This window comes from Rhyacophila brunnea, unplaced genomic scaffold, assembly GCF_057557595.1.
Source record: "Rhyacophila brunnea isolate RB1 unplaced genomic scaffold, BYU_Rbru_1.0 scaffold_10, whole genome shotgun sequence".
In the NCBI taxonomy this organism is placed as follows: Eukaryota; Metazoa; Arthropoda; class Insecta; order Trichoptera; family Rhyacophilidae; genus Rhyacophila; species Rhyacophila brunnea.
In genome coordinates this window covers 42,078,956-42,105,783 of record NW_028232752.1, presented here as the reverse complement: position 1 = coordinate 42,105,783, position 26,828 = coordinate 42,078,956, and the positions used below count along the sequence as shown (strand labels likewise).

Sequence of the window (26,828 nt, the reverse complement as noted above, 5' to 3'; positions counted from 1 at the left end):
GCGAGATTTAGGTACCTATATTAAATCTGTATTATTTTTTATTCTTCATATCGAATATTAAAAATTTAGTTGGATTTTAGGAAACATCAAATGAATTTTAATATTTTTCAAGATTCCCTTTCATGTAACCCGGACGCTGTTCCCGTAAATATGCAGTTTGAATCAATGGATTTGCAAGAGAACGTGGAAGCAAAAGCATTGTATCGTGATAAGAATTTAATTGAATTCTACAAAGGATTTTCACTTAAGGTATATCCAAATATAGATAAACATGCTCATAAAATGGCTTCTTTGTTTTGAAGTAGGTACATACGTATATTTGTGAAAATACATTTTCTACAATGAGCATTAATAAATCAAACTTAAGATCAAAATTAACAGACAACCATATCGCATCTGTTTTGCGTATTCAAACCACAAAATTTGAGACTAGATTGCAGGATTTAGTTTCAAACAAACAATAATTGCATCATGGTGAAAAAAAATAATATTATTTTAGTACCTATATTAATACTAGTACCTAGTACCTAATAATAATATATAGGTATTTAGTTAAAAATATAATTTTACACAATGAAATATTTTTTTGCCTTGTGTTTTTTAAAAACAGAAAATATTTACAAAAGAAAGGGTGGCCCGCCAAATATTTTTGATTTCAAAATTGTCACGCCTTTCACGAAAAAGTGTGTGAACCCCTGGTATACACGAACTGTTATTTTCCCAAACATCAATGTTAAGATAACACTATTCGACATTTTCGTTCGTTATAGTAGTTTTCGAATTGTTCCAATAAATTTAATTGATCCCCATTACTACAAAAATTTCAGATCACCATCCGATGATTATTCTGTTTGCTATTATTTTCTATGAGGGAAAATAACTATAAACCAGTTTAGGTTTAATTATCGTCTTATCACCGCAGCTCTTAATCCAATACAGTAATTTATGTCGTTGGACTCTTGTGAGTTTCTAATAATAAGGTTATACTGAGAATAAAGATCTTAAATGCGTCAGTAAATTGCAGTTCCTGCGGAAGCAACGCTCTCTCGCCAATCGGTCTTGACGTTTTAACGAACGTATTAAGTTGATTATGGATGGACCCACAAGGCAAACGCGTCATGCACTTCACGTTGCGACTTCCTAGAGACGCATTTTCATTTTGTTAAAGCAAGACCGACGTATATCTGCCCAACAAATACACGCTTATACATAAATACTATTCACAGTTTTAATGCATACAAAATAAATGTCCATTTTTTTAAATTTCGACCGCGAATAAAAAACATGTATGTGAAATTTCACTGAAGTATGACCATATTTGTCGAAAAAGTTTTACTTTTTCATCGGAAGCTGCAAAGAATGATCTCGTGGAATGCTGTTCTGATTAAACTGTGTAAATTTTCACGGTGTGAACTGTTCAAACTGTATTTAATTTAATACTATTTTTTGTCGATTCGTTAAATTTCAAGCAACTGTTTGTGCACATGTATTTGTATGGCATTAAAAGTTTACAAACAATGGTGAATGTGTATCGTCAGTCTGTAGGTATTAGGTTTAATGATGAACTTTTCTGTTTTAAATCTAAACGATTATAACACTGCAATAATAACATGACAGTTAGATGGTGATCAATTATTATAATTTACGGTATAATTATCGCAGATAGTAAGTACTGCGTTACGTTCAACATGCAAACGTGCAAAAATAAATATTTAAAATTTTCATATGGCGATAAATATTGATATTTTAATTGACATTCAGAATCGTTGGTTAACAAAACGTTTATCATAAGAATATGTACCTATATAAACAAATGTGTGCACAACTTAACCTTTGATGGTGTTTAAAAAAGGTCATAACAAAAATGTTTCTCTAGCCACATATGTGTTAAAGGTTTTTCTGAACCGTGAAATTCAATTCTTGAATGTTGGTTCAGTTTTATGGGGCCGTACATTTTTTAAATCGGTAATATTTTATTAGTTTTATAAACCGTATTATTTAAATCTGTTAATGGTAATCGAACACAGATGAACTTAATATGTGTAGGTACAATTTGTTTATTACGTAAGGGCCACATTTTTTTACTGCCCCAGGCGCTACAATACCTTGCTACGCCACTGATATGGTAACTCGCGGTAGTTTGCTCTGGCATATTTGGCTTAACCGAAAAATTTCATAAAAAACGAAATATTTATTAGGATAGTATATATATTATAAACTTCAGAATGTTTTATAGGAGCGATAATAATTTATCGTTTTTACACTTTTTTTAGTTAAAGGCCAATAATTACATACCTACTGTTTATAAATTTCGCTAGTCTCTCAAGTGTAATTTCATTTCATATGGATTGAATGATAAATAATTTTGTACTATTTCTGGTACTTAACTAATCTTAACTGAATAGTCTACACTATAAACAGGCAGATACGAAGGAAGGGATTTAAAAGATTCAGATGTATGTCACAAGAATTGGAGAATTTTAAAAATTGCATTGTATAAAAAAGGCATAAACATTTAACTTGATTTAAAATTTAAATTCAAATCACCGTCTAGAGACATACACAATTAACCTATAAATAGTATCTTTTGCATCGTTGAAACTGTACCTACTCATCATGGATGCATTTTCCCAAATTAATAACACGTTTAGACTAGACGAAAATTACATTTTTATATATGCAGTGCCAGAAAGCTCTGAGGTCGTTCGGCCTTTGAGCTCAATCAATGACGTCCTAAATAAAATGGCTCCTAAGAGCTCGGCGGGAAATACAGAAAAAGCCGTTCAGAATCAATTTAGTTCAAACGACAGCGGAAATTTCGTATGCCAAAGATTAGTTAAACATCGATTCAAAACACTTGATCATTATTGGTGGAAGCATCTGAAGTGCCATAAATAATTTATAAATAAACATCAGTTATATGACCATAAAGAACCTGATGGTTTGAATTGAGATTTAACTTTGTTGCCAATCCAATCATGTTGATCAAACAGTGGAAGCAAATTTCAGTGGTATCTACCTACTTAATAATTACCTGAGATGTAGACAGGTACGTGTATTTGTATGTAAAAAAAATACCACACAAATGTTTAAATAACACCTACAATATCTTTAACGCATATTAACAATTGTATATGTCTCCTGCGCGGTGTTCTTATATATATAAAATAAGCTTAGATATAGTCAAAACTCTTCGACAATTTTATAAAATAAATGAAAATAATGTTAGTGTCATCCACATTCAATCTTCATTACGCACTGAAAATTAGTTGAAATTAGTGAAAAAGTCACTAGTATGTGAGTGTAGATCCATTTGATCTATATTAGAAGTAACAATTTATATTAAGATTATCGTCGTACACAGAGATGGGTTTTCCGGCTAATATTGTGTAATATAGCGTCATATTTTCTGGTAGGTACAGAAATTTAACATAGTTTCAAAAACCATTAATGATTCATGTAGCGAGTAATAAAAAAATAATAAATTGAATTGTCTATTAAAATAAAAAACCTTTTCTGTAGAGTTTTTTAATTTGAATAATAAAAATATTCCATGCTCTATTATTTTTACCGTTTTTTTGTATTATTGTTTTCATAAATAATTAAGTTTTCATAAACCATAATTCTCGAAAATAAACGGCTCAAATTTTCGCATTGTTTGAATAGTGCACGTAAACAATAGCGTCTTTTGAAATAAGACTTTCTCGCTGAGATTATTCTCTGTGGTTTATGAATGTAATAATGAAAACATTTTTCATTGTTAATTTGAATACAATCGTACCTAAGCGATTTTTTACAGGCTGTAATAAATAATTGAGCCAATTAAAATTGAATAACACGCATTTCCCACTATTCTTTTGTAAGATTCTATAAGTAGATAATATGATTTGGAAGTAATTTGAAATCGCTTCAATACCTACAAGTTTAAGCACAATACATAGAGAAATTATTTTTTGTGACAATCATGAACACTACGACAAATCTGTATTGTGGATCGCGAATCGAGAATTTAAGCGAACCAGTTCTTCAATCCACCAATCTGTTTCAATCTCAATCCCAAGACAAGACTCAATCGTGGTCCAGATTAAATTATTGTTCAATGCCTGCCTACTTATTAAATTTATTATTGTGAGATTTTTGTATCATTCAGATTCATTCGAACACTAAATTAATTCATAGATTGAGACTTGGAAAATAGATTTTTTTTTTCAAAATGAGCTCAATTTAAGCCATAAATATTTTATGACACATAAATAATGTTTTTGAATAAAATTATACAGTTATAAATTTGAATATTGTGTTCACACTGTTTACCGGGCGTACTTAAAAAAACTAAATTATTCTGATAGATACCCTACTCTGATTCTAAAATATGTGTTTAGCCACACACCAAGACGTGATTATTATCCCAAACAAAAAGGAATATATTTATAAAAATCTAGTAGACATCTTAATACCATGTTTACTACGCATAATTTAGGGAATATAGTATGTTATTATATTCATAATCAAACATCTGATTGCAGTCCAGTTTGCAATATACATATTATCTGACACGATCGAAACAGGTGGCTATATTTTAGATTAGTGCCAACACGTCTGAAATAAATTATAAGCATGTGAATCTGTGTGGAGACCAACTCAAGTAAGTGTTGGTCTTATACTGGAAGATTATTTTAGTGTTGTTGCAACGAATGAGAAAACAATAAAACCGGTAAAAAGGACAATATTTCATTTTCATTTGAATTGAGATACATTGACATATACATTGGTTATTTATGAAAACAGTGTATATATAGTTTGCAATTTTTTTTCTGCATTGTATCCAGGGGCTGATTTACCAGTACTTTGTGTGGGCGTAGGAGTAGGGGCCCGTGTTGACAAGTAGCACCTAAATTCAAAAAATATTGAATTTTCTTCATTCCAGACAAATATAATCTACTTATATATTTTCAATGGGGTGCCCAAAGTGCTGCGAGTAACCCGTGAACTTTATGGGACAGAATATAATCGTCGTTGCATCCCCAAAACCATATGTATTTCTTTGCAAAACTTTGCAGTCAAAAATATTGTAATTTTTAACTTGGAATTTTTTTTTTAAACTGTTCCAGAATATATTCGAAATTATTTTGCTTTTAAAATTTTACATGTTATGGATACATTATAATATACAGTATATTGTTATAACATCTATATAGATGTCTATATATAACATCTATATAGATGATATCTACATAGATATATATACAGAAATATCAATATTTTGTCTTGGAATAGTGATAATGTATCAATTAATAATAAGACTTCATTTACAGAATGTTTAAAAACGTTGTGTAAAAATTAACAATCGCATATTTCATTTCTCTTCGTCGATTTACTTAACCTGATTACCTACCCATTTGGATTCTTCTAATTCTCGTATTCTCAATTATCATTCTGTTACTGACTTCTAGGCTAATGTCGTTTGAGAAATGATGGGTGTTCCCAGATGTATATGAATTCATCAACTTTTCAAATGCCTACAATTAAATTATAATAATAAACATGCTGAAATAAAAATGAAATACCAACTTGAAGTACCCAATAGATAACATTTCGCGGCCAATTAACTTCAGATAATATTGTAGTTTTAGCACATTTACAACAAGTTATTGTAAAATTATTAGCAGTTAAGACAATTTGCATTTATGTATTTCAACAGTAAAATAATACTTACAACAACTCGTACAAAAATAGCGCGATCGCTGACACGGACGTCTCACATTAATCTTACAAATTTAAAAACGGGTCGTTGATCAATCGGCTTAAATAATATTCATTAACCCAAATTGTTTCCTAATATTTTCAGTCAGTATATAATTCAACCTCATTCGTTTCTGTTTATGATTTTTTCTAATCCAGATGTTGGCTCGTGTCCGGATCCCACCGTACCACAAAACGACGCCGGAAATGTATTCGAAAAGCTCAACAAGTGGCCAAGCTCTAAGCTCTGTGTAGACCTAAAGATTGTAAGTATTAAGAAGAAGTCATTTCACCATTGCTAGGTACCTAATTACTTGTCTAACAGAGTGACGTAATAAAGAAGTATATATTATTAAGCAGACATAATTTAAAAACAGTAGAAAAGATCTTTCTGAAAAGAATGAATCGTTGAATAAAGAGAAAACGGTTTTTTTTATATTATTAAGCCTTATGCATTCCCAAAACCAGCGTAGATACATAGAAAGCTATCATAAAATCTTATATTATATATTTATACCCACGATGGCCGCGCGGCTTAAGCATCGGCCTATAGAGTCGTGGGTCCCAGGTTCGAATCCTGGGTCTGGCAAGTACACATATTGTTTTACAATTATTGACCTATTAGATTGAGCAAGTGGCTGACATCCATTTCTCGAAAAAATAAAATTTATTAATACAAACCTCCACTCTGTGGTGGCCCATATTATTATGATCTATCAGGATCGGACATGATCGAAGAAGAAAGAAATATATATATATATATTATTTAATACATTTTTATAAAATATAGTTAAAAGATACAACCATTTTTGACATATTCGTAAATTTTCTATAATGAAGCTAGGCCAATTTAACCGTTTTGATTCCTTTATTTAGATACTGATTCTTTATGAAGATTCTGAATATTTAATTAAAAAAACATTTTTTATCACTATGTAGGTACTTATATAAATCCTCCCCAAATCGTTTTTTTTTTGTAACAATGCGTCCTCCCTACAATTTCTATTTCACTAAGATTGATTTTATACAACTAATATTAAAATTTTTTATTTAACTTAGTTTTATAAAGACGCTATAATTATGTATATAGATACGGTACATCCACTCTATTAGTTTATCTTTCTCTGCGCCGCAAACATATCATTATATTGCCTAATCTAAATTATACACAATGTAGAGGTGACGACAGACGAAGCAGGCTTCATTATTTTTATGACTTCTGTTCTGACGACTTCCTATTGGAAAGATACTGTTTGGAAGAGTATCAGTCCCTTACAATTTCCACAATATATCCACATGTTTAAAATTAGAGAAGACGCATCTATTTTTATTTTCGACTGCCACAAACAAATTAACGTTGTTCCTGAGTCTGAAAGAATTGCAGAATAAACTCAACGTACCTACTTATTTTTAACGTAAACCAAATAACTCGGACCATTATTATCATAAACGCCTCTCATCTTATCCCCACAATAAACCATTTGCATTTAGATTTCAAGTAAGTAATCAAAATTTTCACCGATTCATCAATCGAATTGGTATCTTACATAGCAGTCATGGACTGGCTCAGCATACTATATGGGAAAAACCTATAGATAGACGCATTGATATATTAATATGTTTATTATTAATCAACAGCATTTTCTGCTACGTACAAATTTCCACCAAAACGGATAACAAAATTGCAGTACCTATAAGAAGCACAAAGCATCCGAAAAGCATTCGATGAAAATTGCAAATTTAATGATTCACGTACCTATATATTTTTTTACCATGTCCGATCCTATTATGAGGTTCCACAGAGTGGATGTTTCTATCAGCAGATTTAGTATTATTTTTTACGAGAAATGGATGTTAGCCACTTGCTGAACCCATTGGGTCCATACTCTGACTCAAGCCAGTGCCAGACCCAGAATTCGAACCGGGACCCACGACGTTTAGGTCGATGCTTAAGCCGCTCGGCCATCGTGGCATGGTTTGGTTAACCTCGCAATGGGTCATTTTGGTAGGTACCTACTACTTTTTTTAACGATGTAGGTAGTACGGCTAAGGCTTACCACACACGCGCACCAACAATTACCGCAGAAATGCAACAACCTGCGATATTTTGCGGTGAGTGTGTGTGATGAATCTAAAACTGACTTTACACGATCAAAAATACAGGAATTATTACTCTTAATCGTGTAAGGTCCGGTCCGTTTTGCATAGACAGTGCTCAACCGCAACCAATGATTGATTTTCACTCACAGCGAAAAACTATCTATTATATTATAATATTGTATTTTTTCAGCTTTTAACTGGCCTTTGTTTGATGCTTCTTAAATATCAGGATGTATCTGAATAACCCAACAACCATCCAGTAGATTAGACGAGAGTCGGCAAACTCTTGGACCAAAGGAGCCAAATATGGATAGCACAGTGGTTCAGAATTTTTTAAAGAGCCATAAATACCTTTTTACAAATACGATTTATTTAAGTGAATCAATTAATTACATGCTCTAATTGTTTATTTATCAAGTGAAGAAGATTTCCTGAATAAAACTAATGTACATATACCTATGTTTTTTATTGTTGAAATTATAAATGTATATATTTTTTACAGAATATGATTTACACACAATTTTCACGCATGCCTTAAAAGTAATGTGAACAATTAATTTCCTTGCATTTCTTTGAACAGTCTCTATTTTATATTTGTTTTGTAATTTATAGTTTTTAATTTCAGGCTCCAAATAATTTTCATTCAAAATACTATTCATATGGTTCATGTTTGAAAATGATTGTTCTCATACATATTATGAGTCGCCTAGAGTCATAACTCACATTTTGCAATTTTGTCATTTTTTAGTTAAATATACCAAGTGACTCTAAAAGCATTGATCTATAAAAAAAATATTTGACTCAAAAGTCACTTTAAACCATGTGAAAATCGTTGACAAAGTTGACTGTTGGTGTTATAACTCTCATTTTTCAATGAATAATAACCTAACCTAACCAAACCAAACAGAGAGATCTATTTCTCATAGTAGGGTGTGTCACCGAAGGCTGCAGATATAAATATATTATATTTTTTAAATAGCGTAAATCAACTCACTCACTTATTAATATCCAAGGGAGTTCAATACTTTTCTTCTAATTACCAAAAACAGTGCTCTAGTGGTTTTTTCAATTATCTCAAAACTCGGTTTTTTGAATATGTGTGAATGAACTCATATGTAGACATGAATATAGTAGGAACAGAAAATGCAATTTTTTTCAACTGTTAATATGAGTTCGGAAGGCTATTCCAAATATTAAAAATCATAGTACCTATTACCTTATGCAGACCTTTTAGATGAGCGGATTTATAACGAATGCTGGGGTTTGTTTACTATTTTAAAATATTTGGAATCTTCGTATAAAAGATTCCCTCATATTTAATATTGCTGTCCTAAAATTATCAGTGCTAATGAGGGCATTGATTTTTCGGCGATATTTATGCAATTCTTCGAAATGAATCAAGGCTCTTTTCTAAACCTTTAGCGAAAAGTAACAGCAGAAACATGACTTTTTTGCATTTCAAACAGCGAGATATAAAGTAAAGAAACAATCATACATTTTTTGCGATGACCATCTGGTTACACTTGTTCACTTGTTCAATGTCGACCTGACAGGTTGACAATTACCAAACACTGAATCATAAAAATACTATTATTGCATCATATATTATTTTCTTTATTGGTGCAATAAGCTCGTAGAAGAATCACTGAGGAATAATAAGGTTCGCGATAATGCCATTATAATAATATAATAAGTGTAAGTACTACATATCAATGACAAAAGATAAAAATTGTAAATTTTGCAAAAGTTTTTGTAAAAATTGTGAATTTGGCAACAAATAGCTTTTTGAGAGTGGTTCCTTGCATTAAAAAAAATAATGATTTGATATCTGCACCACCAAGATAAAGATGTGTAGCAAAATATTAAAAGCATGTTTGTAAAAACATGACACATTTATACCTAGTGATATTTACATAATACTGCGCATCTATTTATTATATACACACGACTGCTATCGGTCGCTATGGCGGCTATCGAGGGTAGTTTTTAATATTTTTCTATTAAAGTATTATATTTTTTACAATAAGCTAATTGTAATTGTTACAATAAGTGCTATGTTTTAACAGCACATCTCTTGGCTGTGCTAACTTTTAGAGCGAGATATACAGTTTTGACTGTTTAGGCGGCTAACTTATTGTAACAATTATAATACCTCAATACATACATATGATAAACTACCCTCGATAGCGACCGATAGCAGTCTTGTGCATAGAGTAGATGCGCTGGTACACATTATATTGCGATGATCAAGTTTAACTTTAACCCAAAAACAATTTAAGCGTGTGTAACGAGTAATTTTGCAAAAGGCTAATTTAAATCACACTTAACCGTCGAGCCACAACGTGTGATAAAGCATGGCTAGGTTCGTGATCAGTGAACACCCAATTTGCATACTTCACACTAGTTAAAATAGTGAACTTCTTATCAACTACATAATAATAACGAATGAATGATAGATACGCTTGCCCCCTGTTATTCGCACGTAGGCCATTTTGGCACTTCAATGTATTGATAAATTAAACAAACAAACAAACAACTAACTAACAAAACCAAAAAATAGTGAGTTTACCAAGATTTTTACTAAGTTGGTGACATCCCAGTTAATTCACAAGGGGTGTTCGGTTATATGGAAGTGGACCGTGCATCATGCTCATCCATCATGCATCCATTTCCTGTTTGGCACAATATGACAGTGGCGTCCGCGGATGGGATCAGAAAACAATGAGCTGCCAACCGCAAAATTTACAATCTAACAGACTAATTGACACCTTGCCATTTAGATTTTGCGTCATTGCATTTCGGATCACTTTGATTGATTTATTGGAATGCCATTTCGTAATAAATATTGTTGTCTTCTTATTATCAAAAATATCTTTATTGAAATATTATGTGACAAAAAATATGTAACCATTTTTAGGGTATTAACTCTCTTTGTAACTATATTATTTCATAAAGCTACAATTTAAAAATTAAATTTAATTAAACTATTTGGTATTCGCCAAATTATTAAATTATTATTATATTTTAAGTGTTGGTAATCACAATTGATAAAGTTTACTATTTGGACGAAACACGTATAATTTCAAAGGCCTGATTGCAACATTTTAACAGTACTATTTAATCCGCATTGATGTTAAAATTCAGTAAGATTGTTTTGGATAAAATTTGGTATAGCTTCTTATGCTTCAGGGAAAAAACGCCACTGACAATGGCATGTTATCATTGTTATCAATATGCATATCGGTATATGAATAGTTACACTTATACCATGTTGATTTAATACTAGGATATGTATATAAAAAACGTTGTATGTTAATTACCAATTGTGTTGATTGTAACCAGACTTGTCCAACCCACAAAAACGAAAAAAACTGAGTTAGACATCTCATCGATATCAAATATTCATTTTTTTGTCAGGTTCAAATATGTCATATATCACTAAAAATTGTCGTCTTTCGACACTACCATCTAAAGTCATTTCTTGCAATCACAATATAAAATAATTCATTATGAGTGCCATATTAGTCTATTCCACATAAAAATGGCTGACAAGTCTGACATTCGTGAAATGCTGGAAGAAACGGATGAAGATTTTTCAACAAATAACAGTGAATACAAAACAAAAAACATAATAATATTAAAAATATATAAAACACTGAGTTTAAATTTTTTCAACTTAAACACTAATAATTATGTCAGAACTGAATAATTATTATGGGTTGGACAAGTCTGGTTCTGGTGCACACAATTGTATTACAAGTAATAATAGGTGCCTAGATATGGAATAGGTAGTCATTAAAACGTTGCATTAAAAATCATTCATCGGTTTAGTACGTACTAACACAAATAATTCTATAACACAATAATACAAAAGAAAGGTAATCATAAAAGAAATAAAACGTAGCGTGAATTCATATTATTCTGTAGTGGATCGCGAGTAATAAATTTCAAACAACATAATATTTATGTAAGTACAGAGTAGGTATTAATTAAAGTAAATGACTATGAAAATTTACAGAAACCTTGTTCAATTAATTCGTTCATCTTTAAAATTCTAAAACTTATTTAATAGAAACAAGGTGTATGTTTAATTATATCCAACAAACAAAACGTATATATTATGTATTGTTTCAATCACAATATAATCATCGACTTATTCACACGGCAGATGAAAAAGCATAAGCGTCGTCTTAACATCTGGTTTTTCTCATAGAAATTTCGTTACTTCGTAACACAGATGAATATGGTTGAAAAAAATAACTAAGGGTGAATATTTCAAGTTCACGTTCATGTAGTTGACCTATTTTGCTAACGTGTCCACTTAAATATTGAGATTTACTTAATATAAAGCTGTTATAAAGCTATGATATTCGGAATTCCTCGGATTTCAGAACATCATAATAGGAGGTGGAAAATATTCCTGTACCTACGTAAATAAATAATTAAATCTGTTTTTTTCTTTGCTCCACCACCTTTTGCAGTACTTACATTCTTGCAGTACTTACATTACATAACTTTCGCTATAGGTACTACGACGTAATTTTATTTTCGATTTTTCATCTAAATATTGTAAATAATATATTTTATACATTGGTAATTATTTTAAAATAAATCGTTTTACACCCATGTCGTTAGTGCAATTATATATTTTTATCTCAGGGCAGCAATGGTAATTAAATCTCAGGGGATGCAATTTGCTACACATACGTCTGCAATGCGAAATAACTTATTTATTATTATTAATAATATAATCTTCTTTTAATATAATATATTTACGCTCTTTTTATATAGAGATAGTTTTCTTCAGCGTCTTTGCTCTTAACTCACTTCAAATGAACTATGTTTATGTTTGCGTAAATATCGCGAAACCGGTTCTTTTCGTACCTAATTTTAGTGGTTAAGTAGATAGGTAGGAACTACTATTTTGTCTGTACACATTGGCTTTGAAAGATATTTTTCTATAGACCTTTCCTATGTACTTATAACATTAGGGGATCTCGTTTGTTCACTGTATTAACGAAATCGTGTATTTTCCAATCCTGATTACAGCGAACTGACTGCAATACTGCTCAAAATGTTGGGCACTCCCCGAAAATGAGAATCTTTATATTTGTGAGGAAGATTTTAGGTGCCATAGAAGAAAATGGCATTAATTGGCGAACAGGGCAGGCCCAATAATCACTAAATTTGTCAAGGTTGACTGAACGTCTACGATAGGCATGTCATGCCATATAGATGAAATAAAGCCGCCAAAAATTATCTCATTCTTCGTGAATGTACGGCTTTAATCGGAGCTAAAGGATCTCACACGGCCCCTCCAAGGGTACCTGTCACTCGCCAGTATTCTTCCATTTTTTTAGGTCTCCAGTATCCAGTAGCTTCGCCTTAAACACCCTATGGATGGTATTTAAGGACCTTCAGGGGTGAATCCGGTTAACTTATAATGAAAACAAACCCGGAAGGAAGAAGAAAAGTTGGAAGACACAAGCAGACTTGGCTGTATTAATGGAGACGTCACCACAATGGATCTTTATAATTGGAAAATAGCTCAGGATGGCATACGGAAGGCGGTCATGCTCATGACACCTATTAGCCACTATACGTTTTACATGTGTTATAAATGTTATTATTCTACGTTTTTGCTACCACCTATTTAAAATGATTAGTCATTTATTTCCAGCATAAAAATTGTCAACGGTAGATATATTATGAACGTCAACCGACGGACAACACTGACAATCGTTTTCAATGATGGTTGTTAAAGTAGGTAACATGTGGTCGATGTGTTAATTTAATATTACTAAATGTTTGTAATGGCATCGCGAAAATTGTGCAACACACAGACCGTCCATCAAATCTAGTGTTCCGAATCGGCTCGGCAGTGACGTCCCTAGACAAAATGCCGCCCCTAGGCAACGTCAAAATGCCGCCCCATTTTTTTTATCATCCTTTCATTACTCCAATATCTAAGAAATGTGTTGTATGAAGCATGGCCCCCTCATCCTGAAGCGGGCCTCATGTTAGGATCTTTGGCGCCCCCTACCCATCGCTAAGGATAAAAGCAGTGTGACGCTCTACAGTAATGTTTTCTAAATGGTGTACGCGTTAAAATTGATGTGTATATTTAGTGTTTTTTTGTATATTTTAATACATACACTTGAATTATGGAGTTTTTGAGTATCGCTACACAATTATAAATTGTATTGTGTAACCACATAATTTTAAATAACATCATTATCGAAGGAAAATAGCGCCGCAGGCGAATTTTTTGCTATTAGAGCAAAATTGTGATATGTGTTTATCTCACTTATCGAGCCCGGGCCCCAGGCTAGAGCCTTATCAGCCCCCCCTTGTGGGGGCCATGGTATGGATACATTACTAACAAAATATACACCTACCACTAAGCTGAAACATACAAAATTAAATTTAGATATCAATAAATAAATAAGCGAATAAATATAATATTAGTTAGACACTAACCCAAATCACCAGAGTCTGAGATGCCATTTGGTTGATATGTCTGACACATTTGGTTTGTATCATTTAGTAATACCTACGCAGATGTATTATTTTCACACCATTTTTTCTATGCTATTATTGTACCTTACAACATGTAAACAAAATAATTTTCCTCATTATTTTTTTAATATAAACCTAAATTTAATCATAAATACACTATTAATTATAGTCTCAACATTCAACCGTTGATGATTGAAATAAACTACAAATCCACACTATTATCAGCAAAAAATATGTTTACAAAAAAAACGACTTAAAAGAAGTTATTGCACAGTATTGTATTCACAGCACGATAAATATGATATAATCTAGGTAGCTACATACTAGTGTACATTTTTGTTACAATTAGCTGGTACTTAACGTAAACACCTATTATATGCACGAATATTAATTGGTTATGTCAAATGTCAATAAGGATTAATAATCATTATGAATAGGTATATATTTGCAATAGGTACATCCGGCAACTTTTAAATCTCGCTAGTGACTGGCAAAAATATTTGGATAAATTAAAAAATACGGTATGTACCTACCTATAAATCTCTACCATAAATTCTCCTTGTTTCGTTACCACGTTGATATATATAATATTATTTTCTTTTAATAACCATGGCGCGACATAAATTGGCTTTTGCGCAGTATACCTACCACTGTTATGAAAGGAACTCTTTAATCCGAGTAAATGACATTATATTATTATGACTGATTTATTATTCGTTTGTGGTGTTTTACATTTATAAAAATATCTAGGCGCCAAGTTTATTAGCATTTGTATACGAAACTGAGCAGTCAAAAATAAAATTAAAAAAATCACTAGTCGAGCGTGGTGACATCATACTAAAATCGCTGCGAGTACCTACTGGGTAATAATTAAAAAAAGCATCCGGAACAAAACATCTTTAACGCTCTGCACCGCGATTTCCTAACTCTCGTCTCGTGTGGCACCAGACGAGATGACGTAATTGTGTCGTCACGCTCGAGGCATGCCGACCGCGCACAGAATAACCATAGAAAATATTATTATCATACACCTATATGTGTATGGTGACAATGAATAGCGCCGCTGTCTGACCACTCGCTATTTTCTCGAATGCTATTATCACTCCGGTAGTACGTCATAATGATGTCATATGACGTCATCTCGACCGGGAAGCTTGCACTCGCAAGTTCTAACATAGAGCCCCTGGTTATAATATAACTAAGTTTAGGTAGCTATTTCTATATAATACCAAATGATTCTCCTCGATTTGCCGCCCTTCGAGTATCTGCCGCCCCCAAGCGACGCTCAATCTGCCTACCCCCACGGGACGTCACTGCGGCTCGGACGCCGGGAAATTCCCGAAGCCGGGAAATTGAGGAAAACCCACACATGTCTTGGGACTTAATTTATAATCCCAAAGGAAAATTTTGCGTAAACATATTTTTTCAGCGATTCATTAATAATTTATGAGATATTCAATTTTTTGATTCAGAAAAATTAACGTTTTAACTATCAGATTTTTTTAATTGAATTATCACCAAAGATTTCAAATAATAATCTCATTCTACACAGACGCAGTATTTACATAAGTAGGTGATTGTAACATATTTATAAAGGGTTATAATAATTACTTACGTTAATAAAATTAGTTTTTGCAATGCACATTCAATTGTATCAAGCTTCAAACTAGCTTTCTGAGATTTATTTGAAAGCAAATAAAATTGTTTCACATTAGTGGTATGCCTACAAGAAGTTTTTTTTACAATTAACGAAAAATATTTAAATAATCGTTTAACATCAAAAATACATAATCAAAGCAAAACATCAAATGTGCCGTCACTTGCAGTTTTTTTTATTAATAATACCGATTACGCAGAGATTATTATTGGTTCTATAATATTTAAGTATATATTTCAATCATTCTAAAACCGTTCTCGGATAGCTATCAATACGGAAACTTCATATAACTTCATCTAAGTATAGTCCAACTACAACCACACTCTAATAATGTACATAATATTAAATTAACTTAAGTAAATACCTACTGTCACCTACTCTCGTAGTTAAATTATTATACTTGCCGTTATTCGACTTAACATCTAATGGAAATAATCACTTTCTGTTTCATCTGACTTAATTTGTTACGGGCACAAAAATATTGCATTGAATGTTTTTCAAATCTACATTAAACGGATAAATTATACTAAATAGTAAATAGATAAGATATACTAAATAAGTATTATAAAAAAAATCTGCATAACAACATCACATTATAATCAAACGTGAATTTCACTACGAATTGCTTGGAAGCTTTGTAGTTTTCTCAGTGAAAAGCTTGATTGTTTATGTTTATGAAATCAACGATTCGAAATTTAATTTCAAACTGTGATTTCACATGGTTTTCATACAGTATTCGAATTTACAACTGAGTAAAGTTTACTTATTTGACAAGTATGTTTATAAAAAATATGAGTCTTGGAAATGAGATATGGATTGAAGCTATTATTGGAAAACCAGACAATAGTGTTGTGCCTTGTGCCAATAGACTGAATGAATTTTACAAATTCCTGAGATACTTGAGTAGTGGATATAAAAACGAACTTCTTTATTTTATATACCAAGCATAATACCTCAAACTAAAATTATAGTAGATTACAGATATACATATTTCACTTTATAATAACACTTGCAAATAAGGTACCCATTCGAGAACTAAGACTTATCGTCTCATTCAAATAATATATAACAGTATTTTCATTTCGGATTCGATTTTCAATAAATTGATTCTAATCTTTCCGATTCAATTTTTTCACAACATAAAAACTGGACATACAGCATCCGTGAAAATGATAAATGAGAATGTCTTTCAGTGTAGGTAGTGTTAATGTAACGATAATAATATAATTTAAACCTTTATATTATATTAAAATGATACATTATTTGCGAAATATAGCAAACACCTTTTTTTCATTTGTAATGAAAACATTATCAACAATGATTGTCATTTAAAATCAATACGTATGTAGGTAAGTAGTTTCTTAACTATTTTTATGACGTATGTATTGGCAAGCCAGCAAGTTCTTGTATACGAAAAATCTAACGTATTTAATATTATCGATGTATTTCTAGCTCTGAATAGTTTTCAGTTACTACATCTCACAAACACCCTATCATCGTTAACTTTTCCGGCCTTGGTTTCCCGAACTTTTGAACGTCCGCAGCTAAAGGACAGGAAATGCTAACCGTGGCAACTCTCAAATTGTTCACTCAATCGATGTGTAAACTTTATATTATTTTCCTAAGTAAAAATCACCGGCTAATAATTAAGTAATTAGAATGAAACTACAACAATAATATAATATCAGCTACGCGTAACAAACTGAAAACTGCATGTATTTGTGGCGATGAATGATCGCGTTTGTATACGAGCATAGCTATTTTTCATCTGTAACTAGAAATATAAGAAAATTTATTTTGCAAAATGACTAAGTAGCTTTCACTAAACATCTGAAATTTTGGTGTCAAGATTTTTTTTAATACCGTTTTTTTCTTTTGTGCGCTGCTCAGAAGGCTTGAGGAAAATCTTCATTAAATTACATTATATCGAAGCGACTGAAGACTGGAAAGAATTCGCTTTTATTGAATGAAAATATGCGCAAAAAATATTGTTTATGATTCTATTTGAGAACTGAATTCATATAGGCGCCGAAAAACTATCAAATTGTCGTCGGATTATAGTTATACGTGTTGCACATCAATTTATTATTGTGCTGAATACGTAACACGTCAAACGTCCACGGATATATTTATTCTTGATTCTTCTTCACACGTTGCCTCTTTTATAAATAACCCGCAGATAGTATATAACGATTCTCGGCGGCATGTCAGACCGGCTTACCTCTTGTATCTTCAGGCTGGTCCTCACCACCTTGCGGGTGGTGACGGCATTCTCATACGACTCCTCGATAGTTTCCGCCATCTTGTCTCCTTGCCGGTACTTCACAACTCGAGCACGAAATTCAAATTTCGAACGGTACGAATTATCGGGTGTAGTTTTGTCTCACTGACGCGGCGCGCAGTGTGCTTATGGCGGGCGGCCGCGGAGGACTGGCTGGTCTAAAATTAATTCCCGCGTCGGCTGCTTGCTGCTTGTGCTTGTGCTAGCTCTGCTCTGCCAGAGCTTCCCCGCGACGTCATGCTTCAGAGAAAACTTTATCAAATCGCCGAACGGCACTTTCTTGTGCAATCGCCGCGGGCATTGGGGTGGAAAACCCATGTGTGCGCCGCACCACCACCAGTGGGTCTATTCTATTCTATACTAAACTTATCGACCGCTAAAGTGATAACGTGATAAGTATTATCAAACTTATGGTAGGTTTGTATCAAAGTATTAGCACTTATTGTAACAATTACAATAAGTTGGTTGTAATTGTTGCAATAAGTGCTATATTTTAACAGCACCTCTCTTGGCTGTGATAAAAGTTAGAGCGAGATAAACAGTTTTGACTGTTTAGACGGCTAACTTATTGTAACAATTATAATACCTCAATACAATTATGTAATAAATACAATCACTTTATCACTTTAGCGGTCGATAGTCGCCTTATGTGTATAGAATAGACCCGTTGGAGCCATATTCTTAAGACGGTACTTCAGTGAAAGGGCAAATAATTTTCAACTAACTATAGGTGCGACGAAATTTTGGACTGGCTGGCAATCGTAGAGCGAAAGTCGAGCTGTGAACACGTCAATTTGTTTTGCGATGACGACGGGAGATTTAATTCTTAAATCGTGTAAAGATGACTAAAAAACGTTACCCATTTACTTGAAAAGAAAACATGTCCATGAAGATATTATTATTATTAGTAATAGAACAATAAACATAACATTAAATGGACGCATGTTGACTTTCTATGATAAATTATCTTTTGTTCTGCACGCGTCATTTGCACAATCTTCGCGTCGCGTAGTCACGATCGTTTTAGACCGTGCCCCAGCTGACGTATAGCCTTAAACGTCGAGATTTAAAATAAATTAAAATAAGTCACAGCTTTATATGCGAGATTCAAAAATCTAGCCCCCGAAGGCACCTTCACCTCATAGGTACTCGTACGATCGAATTTAATGAATGCACATAATAAATAATAAGGTTCGATAGTTTAGGAAACAATGTAAGTGCAGCGATTTCCAAACTGGGAGGCGCGCCTCCCTGGGGAGCCGCAGACTATTGTAAAGGGAGGCGCTAACAGGATAATGAATTTGGATTGACCACTGTTAAAATGTAAAAATTGATTGAATTGTCTTGCGATACTTCGTTGAAACAAGAATTCCAGAGTTTTCACCCTTTTCACTGGGTCAACTTTGGTTGAATCGAAGTGAAGAATGTAATATTTCGTCAAGCAAAGCAAAACAAGTACTGGTCCCATTCAGTACATCATTTTTCTGCGAAACTGGATTTTCTGCATCAGCTGCAATGAAATCCAAATATCGAGCCCGTTTAGTAGAAAATAAAGAGCTATAATTAGCACTCTCAATAACACCTAGATGTGATAAACGTTGTGCTAACAAACAAACACATCCATCATATTATTTAAAACCTATTACTTTAAATATTAATAGGTATATATATACCTATATAATAAAAACGTTGGTTAAAAACGTTCTTAAAAACTTTTTTTTAATTTTTGTATTGATAAATTTTTTACCATTTAAAAATGGCCTGTATTATTTTTTTTAATAATAATGTGGGGGGGGGGGCAAAATTTGTTTTTTTTTAAAGGGGGCGTAGTAACATAAAGTTTGGAGATCACTGATGTAGTGTGTGAAGGGCGCCCAGTAAAACATGGAGATTCGACAGGCACGAACTAAACACTGTCGCCGATAGCGACCGTGGTTAATAAACGCGCTCCCCCTACTTCATGCGAACGGGGAGAATTGCGCACCTTAATGTTATCCGCGCAAATGTGACCAAACACAAGAAACAGCTTCAGACGATTTATGTCGCGCGCAGATAGAACCACGTCTGTATGATAATGACGTATTCGATGAAGTGAACGCTGTGTGCGTACGTCTCATACGAACAGTACGAGAAATGCAGTGCGCATTGTATGTAAACCACCCGTGACTGTAATTTGTGATTGAGTCTGTGCGAGGCCTTCGGATGTGTTATCGGGCATGGGTAGAGAACCTTTTCGTGCTTAGGTGGAAAAAATATATTATTAAACGCGGGATAACAGATTTTTTTTAAAAATTAGGAACAATATTTTTAACTCCGGCTGAGCGTTTTACCCAAAAAAACGTTCAGAAACAAGGTCGACGGCCTTTTTCAAGATCTTTTTCCCATACATTTTCTGTGTAAATTGCCACTTCAACGTGGATTTTACATCAACCAGAACGTTCTGCGTGCCACATGGTTCTACAATCATTTCGCGTGCTATGAGCCATGAATCTACATTGGTGTGCACGGTTCACGGAGATAATCGAAGGCTAAGTGTTAAAAAATAATTCTTACCTACTTTTACGTTATAGAGGGCCATGTGCTTGGTCGTGGCTGATCAACGTGGTGTTATACTCTTACTAATTTTATAATATTTTTAGTCTTTATCATATGAACTTTTGTATGTCTGATCCTAATAAGATCATATAGGCCTCCACTGAGTGGAGATTTGTATTAACAGATTTTTGTGTTTATGAGAAATGGATGTTGGCCACTTGCTCAACCTCGACTCTCGACTCCAAACACAAATTGAAAAACAATATTATGTGTATTTGCCAGACCCAAGATTCGAACCTAGGACTCACGACATTATAAACCAACACGTAAGTCTATAACATATATAATTATATAAATATATATAGCTACGTATAACATTTGATGGCAAATCCAGAACATTTTCTGTATAGTTCAATTGGTAACAAAACAATGCATAAAATAATATTCTCTACGCGGCAGCATTGTTTGAAAGTATACAAAAAAACAAAACGGCGATCTTTTTTTGCCTTTTTGCTTTGGTTATTTATGTACATACAGGAGGACCTCGACTTTCGCAAATAATTGGTTCCTGAAAAGGTGTGCGAATGTTGAATGTTCGAAAGTAGAGGGAAGTAAAAAAAAAAAAAATTGTGTGTATTTTGAAATATTTATTTATCAAGTGAATATAAGATGTTTAAGAGACATGTTTAAGTGGGGTTTGCGGGTGTTTCCCTTAAACAGTTATCAAGAGTTCACTGTTTGCCACTCTTCTTTTTCTTATTTTAAATAAAATATTTTAAATGGTAAATCATTAACTTTACAATATTGGTTAACTGCTGGCACGAAATGTAAAGTGAACCAATCTTTTAATATTAACGCAGTAAACCCAGGCTTTTTTATTTGATTACTGGAAACAATTCTTTATCCTTCCCTTTCCATGCTCTGGGACTTTCTGGTTGATAAATTAACATTGGCATCAATTTTAAATCACCAGCCAAGCTTCCACCAAGAAGCAATGTCAATCGGTTTTTAGAAGGTTTATGCCCAGAGGCAACTGAATCTTCCTTAGATAAGAATGTACGACTAGGCATTTTTTTCCAAAATAAACCTGTGTCATCTACATTAAATATTTGGCTAGAGGAATATTCTCCATCTTCAATAATTTTGGATGAGGAAATAAATTCTTTTGCAGTATCTTTATCCGCATCAGCCGATTCTCCAGTGAATTTAATATAAACCAACCGTTATTTGCTTGAAAAATCATGTTAGTATCTTCTTTTAATCTAGCCTTCCAATCTTTGTGCAAACTAAGAGCTTTCGCTTGAATAATTGAAATATTCAGAGGGACATCTTTTTGATGTTGGTCGTCGATCCATGATGACAAATATTTTTCCATTTCATCCATAACTATGCCGTGTCTTTTGGAAACAACCTTTAAAGATATATTTCCACAATTTTGAACGTATTCCTTAATTTTATTTTTATTTTTCAAAATTGAACATATCGTAGTAGACCTGTTTGTATCATACGAACGTCCGATTGAAGCAAAAGATTCACCGCAATCAGAACGTCATGTGAAGTTTATAAGTCCTTGATTTCTCTTTGTTCGTATCAACACTGCAGTTTTTCTGTTTCTCACTCTTGTTTATAAATCTTTCAGGTGAAATATTTCAAATGAATCAAATTAGCAAAACGCACAAAACACAACAAGCCTGCATGTGCTCCTGCGCAAGACTAAACCTATCCTAGCTAGTGACGGGTGCGAGCAGGATGCAAGTGATGCAATAAATGCACTTGCTTGTGAGTGAGCGAGAGGGGGATATCTTTACCCCACAGCGCGATGTTTTAAAAAAACGATTTTTTTTAAATGTGCGAAATAAGGAATTGTGCGAAAGTCGAACGTTCGCAAGTCGAGGTCCGCCTGTACTATTATTTTATTATTTAAAATTTTACATGGTTGTTCATCCAAATTATAAACAATATTGTTCATTGTATAAAAAAACCTTCTTTAGAGTTGTGACAATAATATAGACAGTTTTATTTCAGTTACCACTAATCAATGACATTATTAATGGACGACGCACTCAATACAGTAGCTAGCAAGCAAATTCGCGCATTCGCATATATATGTAGACGTCACGCAATTTCATTATGCGATATCACGCATCGGGAATTTATAGCAATATGACCTTTATTGTAATGGCGTTAGAGCAGTGTTTCTAATGTCAATGTTCATTTGAGCGAACCCGTTAAACCATTCGGCAGACCCAACAAAAAGCATCAGGAATTTATAGCAATATCACCTTTATTGTAATGGCGTTAGAACAGATTATGCCATTTGGCAGACCCGACAATAAAGTGAGTGTCATTTTCTTTTCCAGATGATTCGTCCATATTAATGTCATTGCCACTAATAGATAAATCTCAAATTTTACTACAAATGAATCTAATCATTCCAATTCAAATTGTATCTAATTTAATCATTAGCCACAGCAATATATTTTTCAGCTTCCCGTTCGTGTAATATATTGTATGAGACCTTGTTCGGAGCGATGCGCGTGCATCGCATCTAATCTCATTCACCGGATTTTATAATATGTAACCATATGTAAGCGAGAAACACTGTTCTAACGCCATTACTATGAAGGTGATATTACTATAAATTCTCGATGCGTGATATCGCATAATGGTAATGGCGAAATTCTGTCACGTGACGTCTACCTATACATGTGTGAATGTCGCAATGCACGAATTTTCTTGCTCGCTACTGTACTGAATGAGTTGTTCATATTAATGTCATTGAATCTACTATAACCAGTTATATACTGCCTTCCTTATACGGAAAGTGACATATTCATTTTTCCTAAAATAAGTTATCCGTGTTTTATGTTACCCCATAGGTACATAGTATTTATAATCATATGACATAATTAAAAGGTGGTATACAACATGACCATCTTACCAATAGTATGTAGTTCTGTAAGCCTGGCGGAGAAACTAGAAAAGGCTGTCCAAGTATTTGAAAATAAAATTCTTTGGAGAATACTAACGCTGAACTCATTGAGCATTTTAAGCACAATCTAGTTAATATTTCCAAAGTGATAGACATCTAGAACTCTCCATAGGATGTATGCCCTACAGAAATAGGCAGACAATAATGTCAAGATTGATGCAAAGGGGCTGATTGTGACTGACTAGAGAGAGAGAGAGAGCTTGGTTTATGCAGTCGGCCATGGGAGTTACACTATTTATTTTGTTCAATTATAAAATGCAATGTATTGTAGGTACTAACTGTTTCTATTCTTCAATATTTTTTCAGTATTTTTACACAATCATCGTCATGCCTGTTATAAAGTGACCATTTTGACCCTGAAAATATCCATTTAAAAAATGTTAGTGAGAGCTGTCAACGAAATCATAGATTATACTGGAAATACAGTCAAAGCAGACGTAAAATGGATGCAAATGTATGGCAAATTCATAACAATATATGTCTCAGCAGAGAAAAAAGCTTAATAGAAATTGTCTTAATCACGGGACAGTATCAATGTTTGTCATCTGTTATGCGAGTCCGACTGCTACAACTGAAAACTGTCCTACAAGTAGCATGAAGATTATTAAATCTTCACACATTTTTTAGGAAAATCATCAAGGCTCTCGTGTAATAAATCTTGTCTGTAATAAATCAATTCCTTCGTTTGTTAATTGAATTGGCGATTATGTGGTAGCACATTATCCTCCTACATCAAAAACTCTTAAGTTGTGATTACATTATGCTGCACGTCGCGAACTATCGCGTGACGTCACAGTAAGCTGCCACTACGTGAAAAAGGTATGTAACGTCATTTTTCTTGGTGTTTAAAATGTTATCAGACTGATGCTCCCATCCCATAGCACATTTTGAACCTTTAAACAAGTCAAAATCGTGTGTTTTTGCTTTTAGCGATTGGCACTATGCATTTTCTATAAGAATGTTGTCTATTATCTATGGTCTGCAGGTTGGGTTCTGTTCAAAATATTATCTATCGATGTAATAATATCGAAAGTAATTTCAAAGTACGCTAAGTAGTTAAAATTAATTGAAATTAGCATGAATAATGAATATTCAAAATACTAATACATTAGAGTTGGCACTCTCCATGATAGAATTTACAAATCGTTCAAAATATTCGGCAAAATGACGAAACCATAGACTAAATTTGTCGCAGTGGCAGCGTGACAGTGTGCAACGTGCACCTCAATATAATCACAACTTTTCTTAAAAGTTATATAAAAGTAGATCAAAAAATAATAATGGTGCAATAAGAGTCAATAGTCTCCCTAGAAATCCAATATTCTTGAATCTAGATGAGAATGCTGTAATCATGAGTTTATTAAAAACACGTTTAAAAAAGTCATTTTTATTATAAATAAAAGTCTTCTTTTGAGTGATATATATATATATATATTTTCATTAAATAATTTCACAGCATAAATTATTTATGAAACATCATAAATAATCGTTATCAATTACACAACTGAAGTAAGTCGGGGTTTAAATTATGTTCTTATTATATACAATACTCTGACTCTCATCACGTCATGGTTAGCAGTGATTTCAGAATATTGCAGGTAAACAATAAAAGTGTCTTTCTTTGCTAAACATAATTTAAACAATTTTCAACAACCTAATCAATAAAAACTATTCACTGTTACAAAATCACAGGCGGGCGCTCGCACCACATCTACTCAACAATTCTGAAAGAGAAATAACAGATTTTATTACAAGTTCATAGAAGAACGAATCGAAATTTCTTCTGTGCTCTCAAACGTAGTTGAAAATTACGTACCTAGTAATTTCTTTGGTAGGTATTAATTTTGTACCTAGTATTTAGAGTGACTTTAAATTGGTAATAAATCATAAGAAAAAACAATCTCAATTATTATTTCTATGGCTGGGTGTAAAACTAAGGAAGTCGTGAAATTACATTTTTCATTTTATTAGTGATTCAATAAGCCAACGTTGTTTGGAAAATATTATATTACAATTTAACATAATCACATAAGATATTTACTTCTGAAAAGAGTTATTGGATGACTTCGGTCAGTTTGATGACGTAGTGTTCATTCGGCGGTTGACAATATCGTTTCACTCAGTTAATTTTCGGCATTCTCGTGTTTTTACTCTTTTTGCCGTCTTCACAAACAAGACTACTGAAAATATTGTTTTGTTACTTATGCGGTTATTATATTATATAGGATGTTATACTATTATAAATAAAGTTAATTTAAAATACTGGACAATACAAGGATAATCAATTAAATACTATATTAATTACTTATAAAATTAAATAAAAAAAATTATTGTAAATCAAATAAAATATGTACTGCATATCTATTTTATATATTAGTATAATACAATGTAAGATAATAAAACGAGCATTTAATAATAATAAATAATGTTGTTCACAAGTGAGATGATGCAATAAGTTTACCAAACAATTAATTCCCAAGCTTTAACCATATACATTCGACAATGTCATGCATTTATAGATGAAAAATTATTAATAAATTAAGTAATAATATTTCAGTGTGCTTAGGCAAAAATTGATAAACTGGAAATAGTAAAATATTCACTTTGACCGGTCTAGGGTTCTCATTTTAATGTAGGTATTGTTAAAATGAATTTTAAGAGACCATTCCTCAAGTTAAAGTAATGTTTTGCCCAAACATGAAAAATTATTTGAACCAATCAATTTATAAAAATAATGGTTGTTTCCATGTTCATAATAATAATAATCGCCGTTGAAACTAGAAAATTGTGTAACTCCGTTTTAATCGAAAATTGACTTTGAATGCCATCTAGTGGCCGTTGATAATATCTATCCATCTTGCAAATTTTGTAATTCCAGAAAAATTGTAACATTGTTAAATCATGGATGATTTCACTCCAAAACCATATATTTGTATAGGAAACCATAATGTTTTTTGTCTCTCCTGTAAAGTAGTGTTTTTGGAGTTACACAATTTTCTAGT

General features: G+C 32.6%; 2 protein-coding genes across 7 annotated transcripts in view; both read right to left on the bottom strand.

Moving 5' to 3' along the window:
* Positions 1–18,451, bottom strand: part of tmod (tropomodulin) — a 175,598-nt gene extending 157,147 nt beyond the window's left edge. For 2 of the 5 annotated variants that reach the window (XM_085954701.1, XM_085954675.1), the window contains exon 1: positions 18,240–18,450. In XM_085954701.1, the coding sequence (XP_085810827.1) occupies positions 18,240–18,320 (81 nt within the window). In that variant the 5' untranslated portion in view covers positions 18,321–18,450. Of the gene's footprint in view, positions 1–9,337; positions 9,416–18,239 lie in introns of those variants that run through there. The other 3 variants (XM_085954669.1, XM_085954756.1, XM_085954730.1) reach the window with 3 other exon arrangements.
* A 6,780-nt stretch (positions 18,452–25,231) lies between these two features.
* Positions 25,232–26,828, bottom strand: part of LOC147079229 (pyruvate kinase-like) — a 40,253-nt gene continuing 38,656 nt past the window's right edge. For both annotated transcript variants that reach the window (XM_085954330.1, XM_085954341.1), the window contains exon 10: positions 25,232–25,550. In XM_085954330.1, coding sequence (XP_085810456.1) covers positions 25,538–25,550 — 13 coding nt within the window. In that variant the 3' untranslated portion in view covers positions 25,232–25,537. The remainder of the gene's footprint in view (positions 25,551–26,828) is intronic.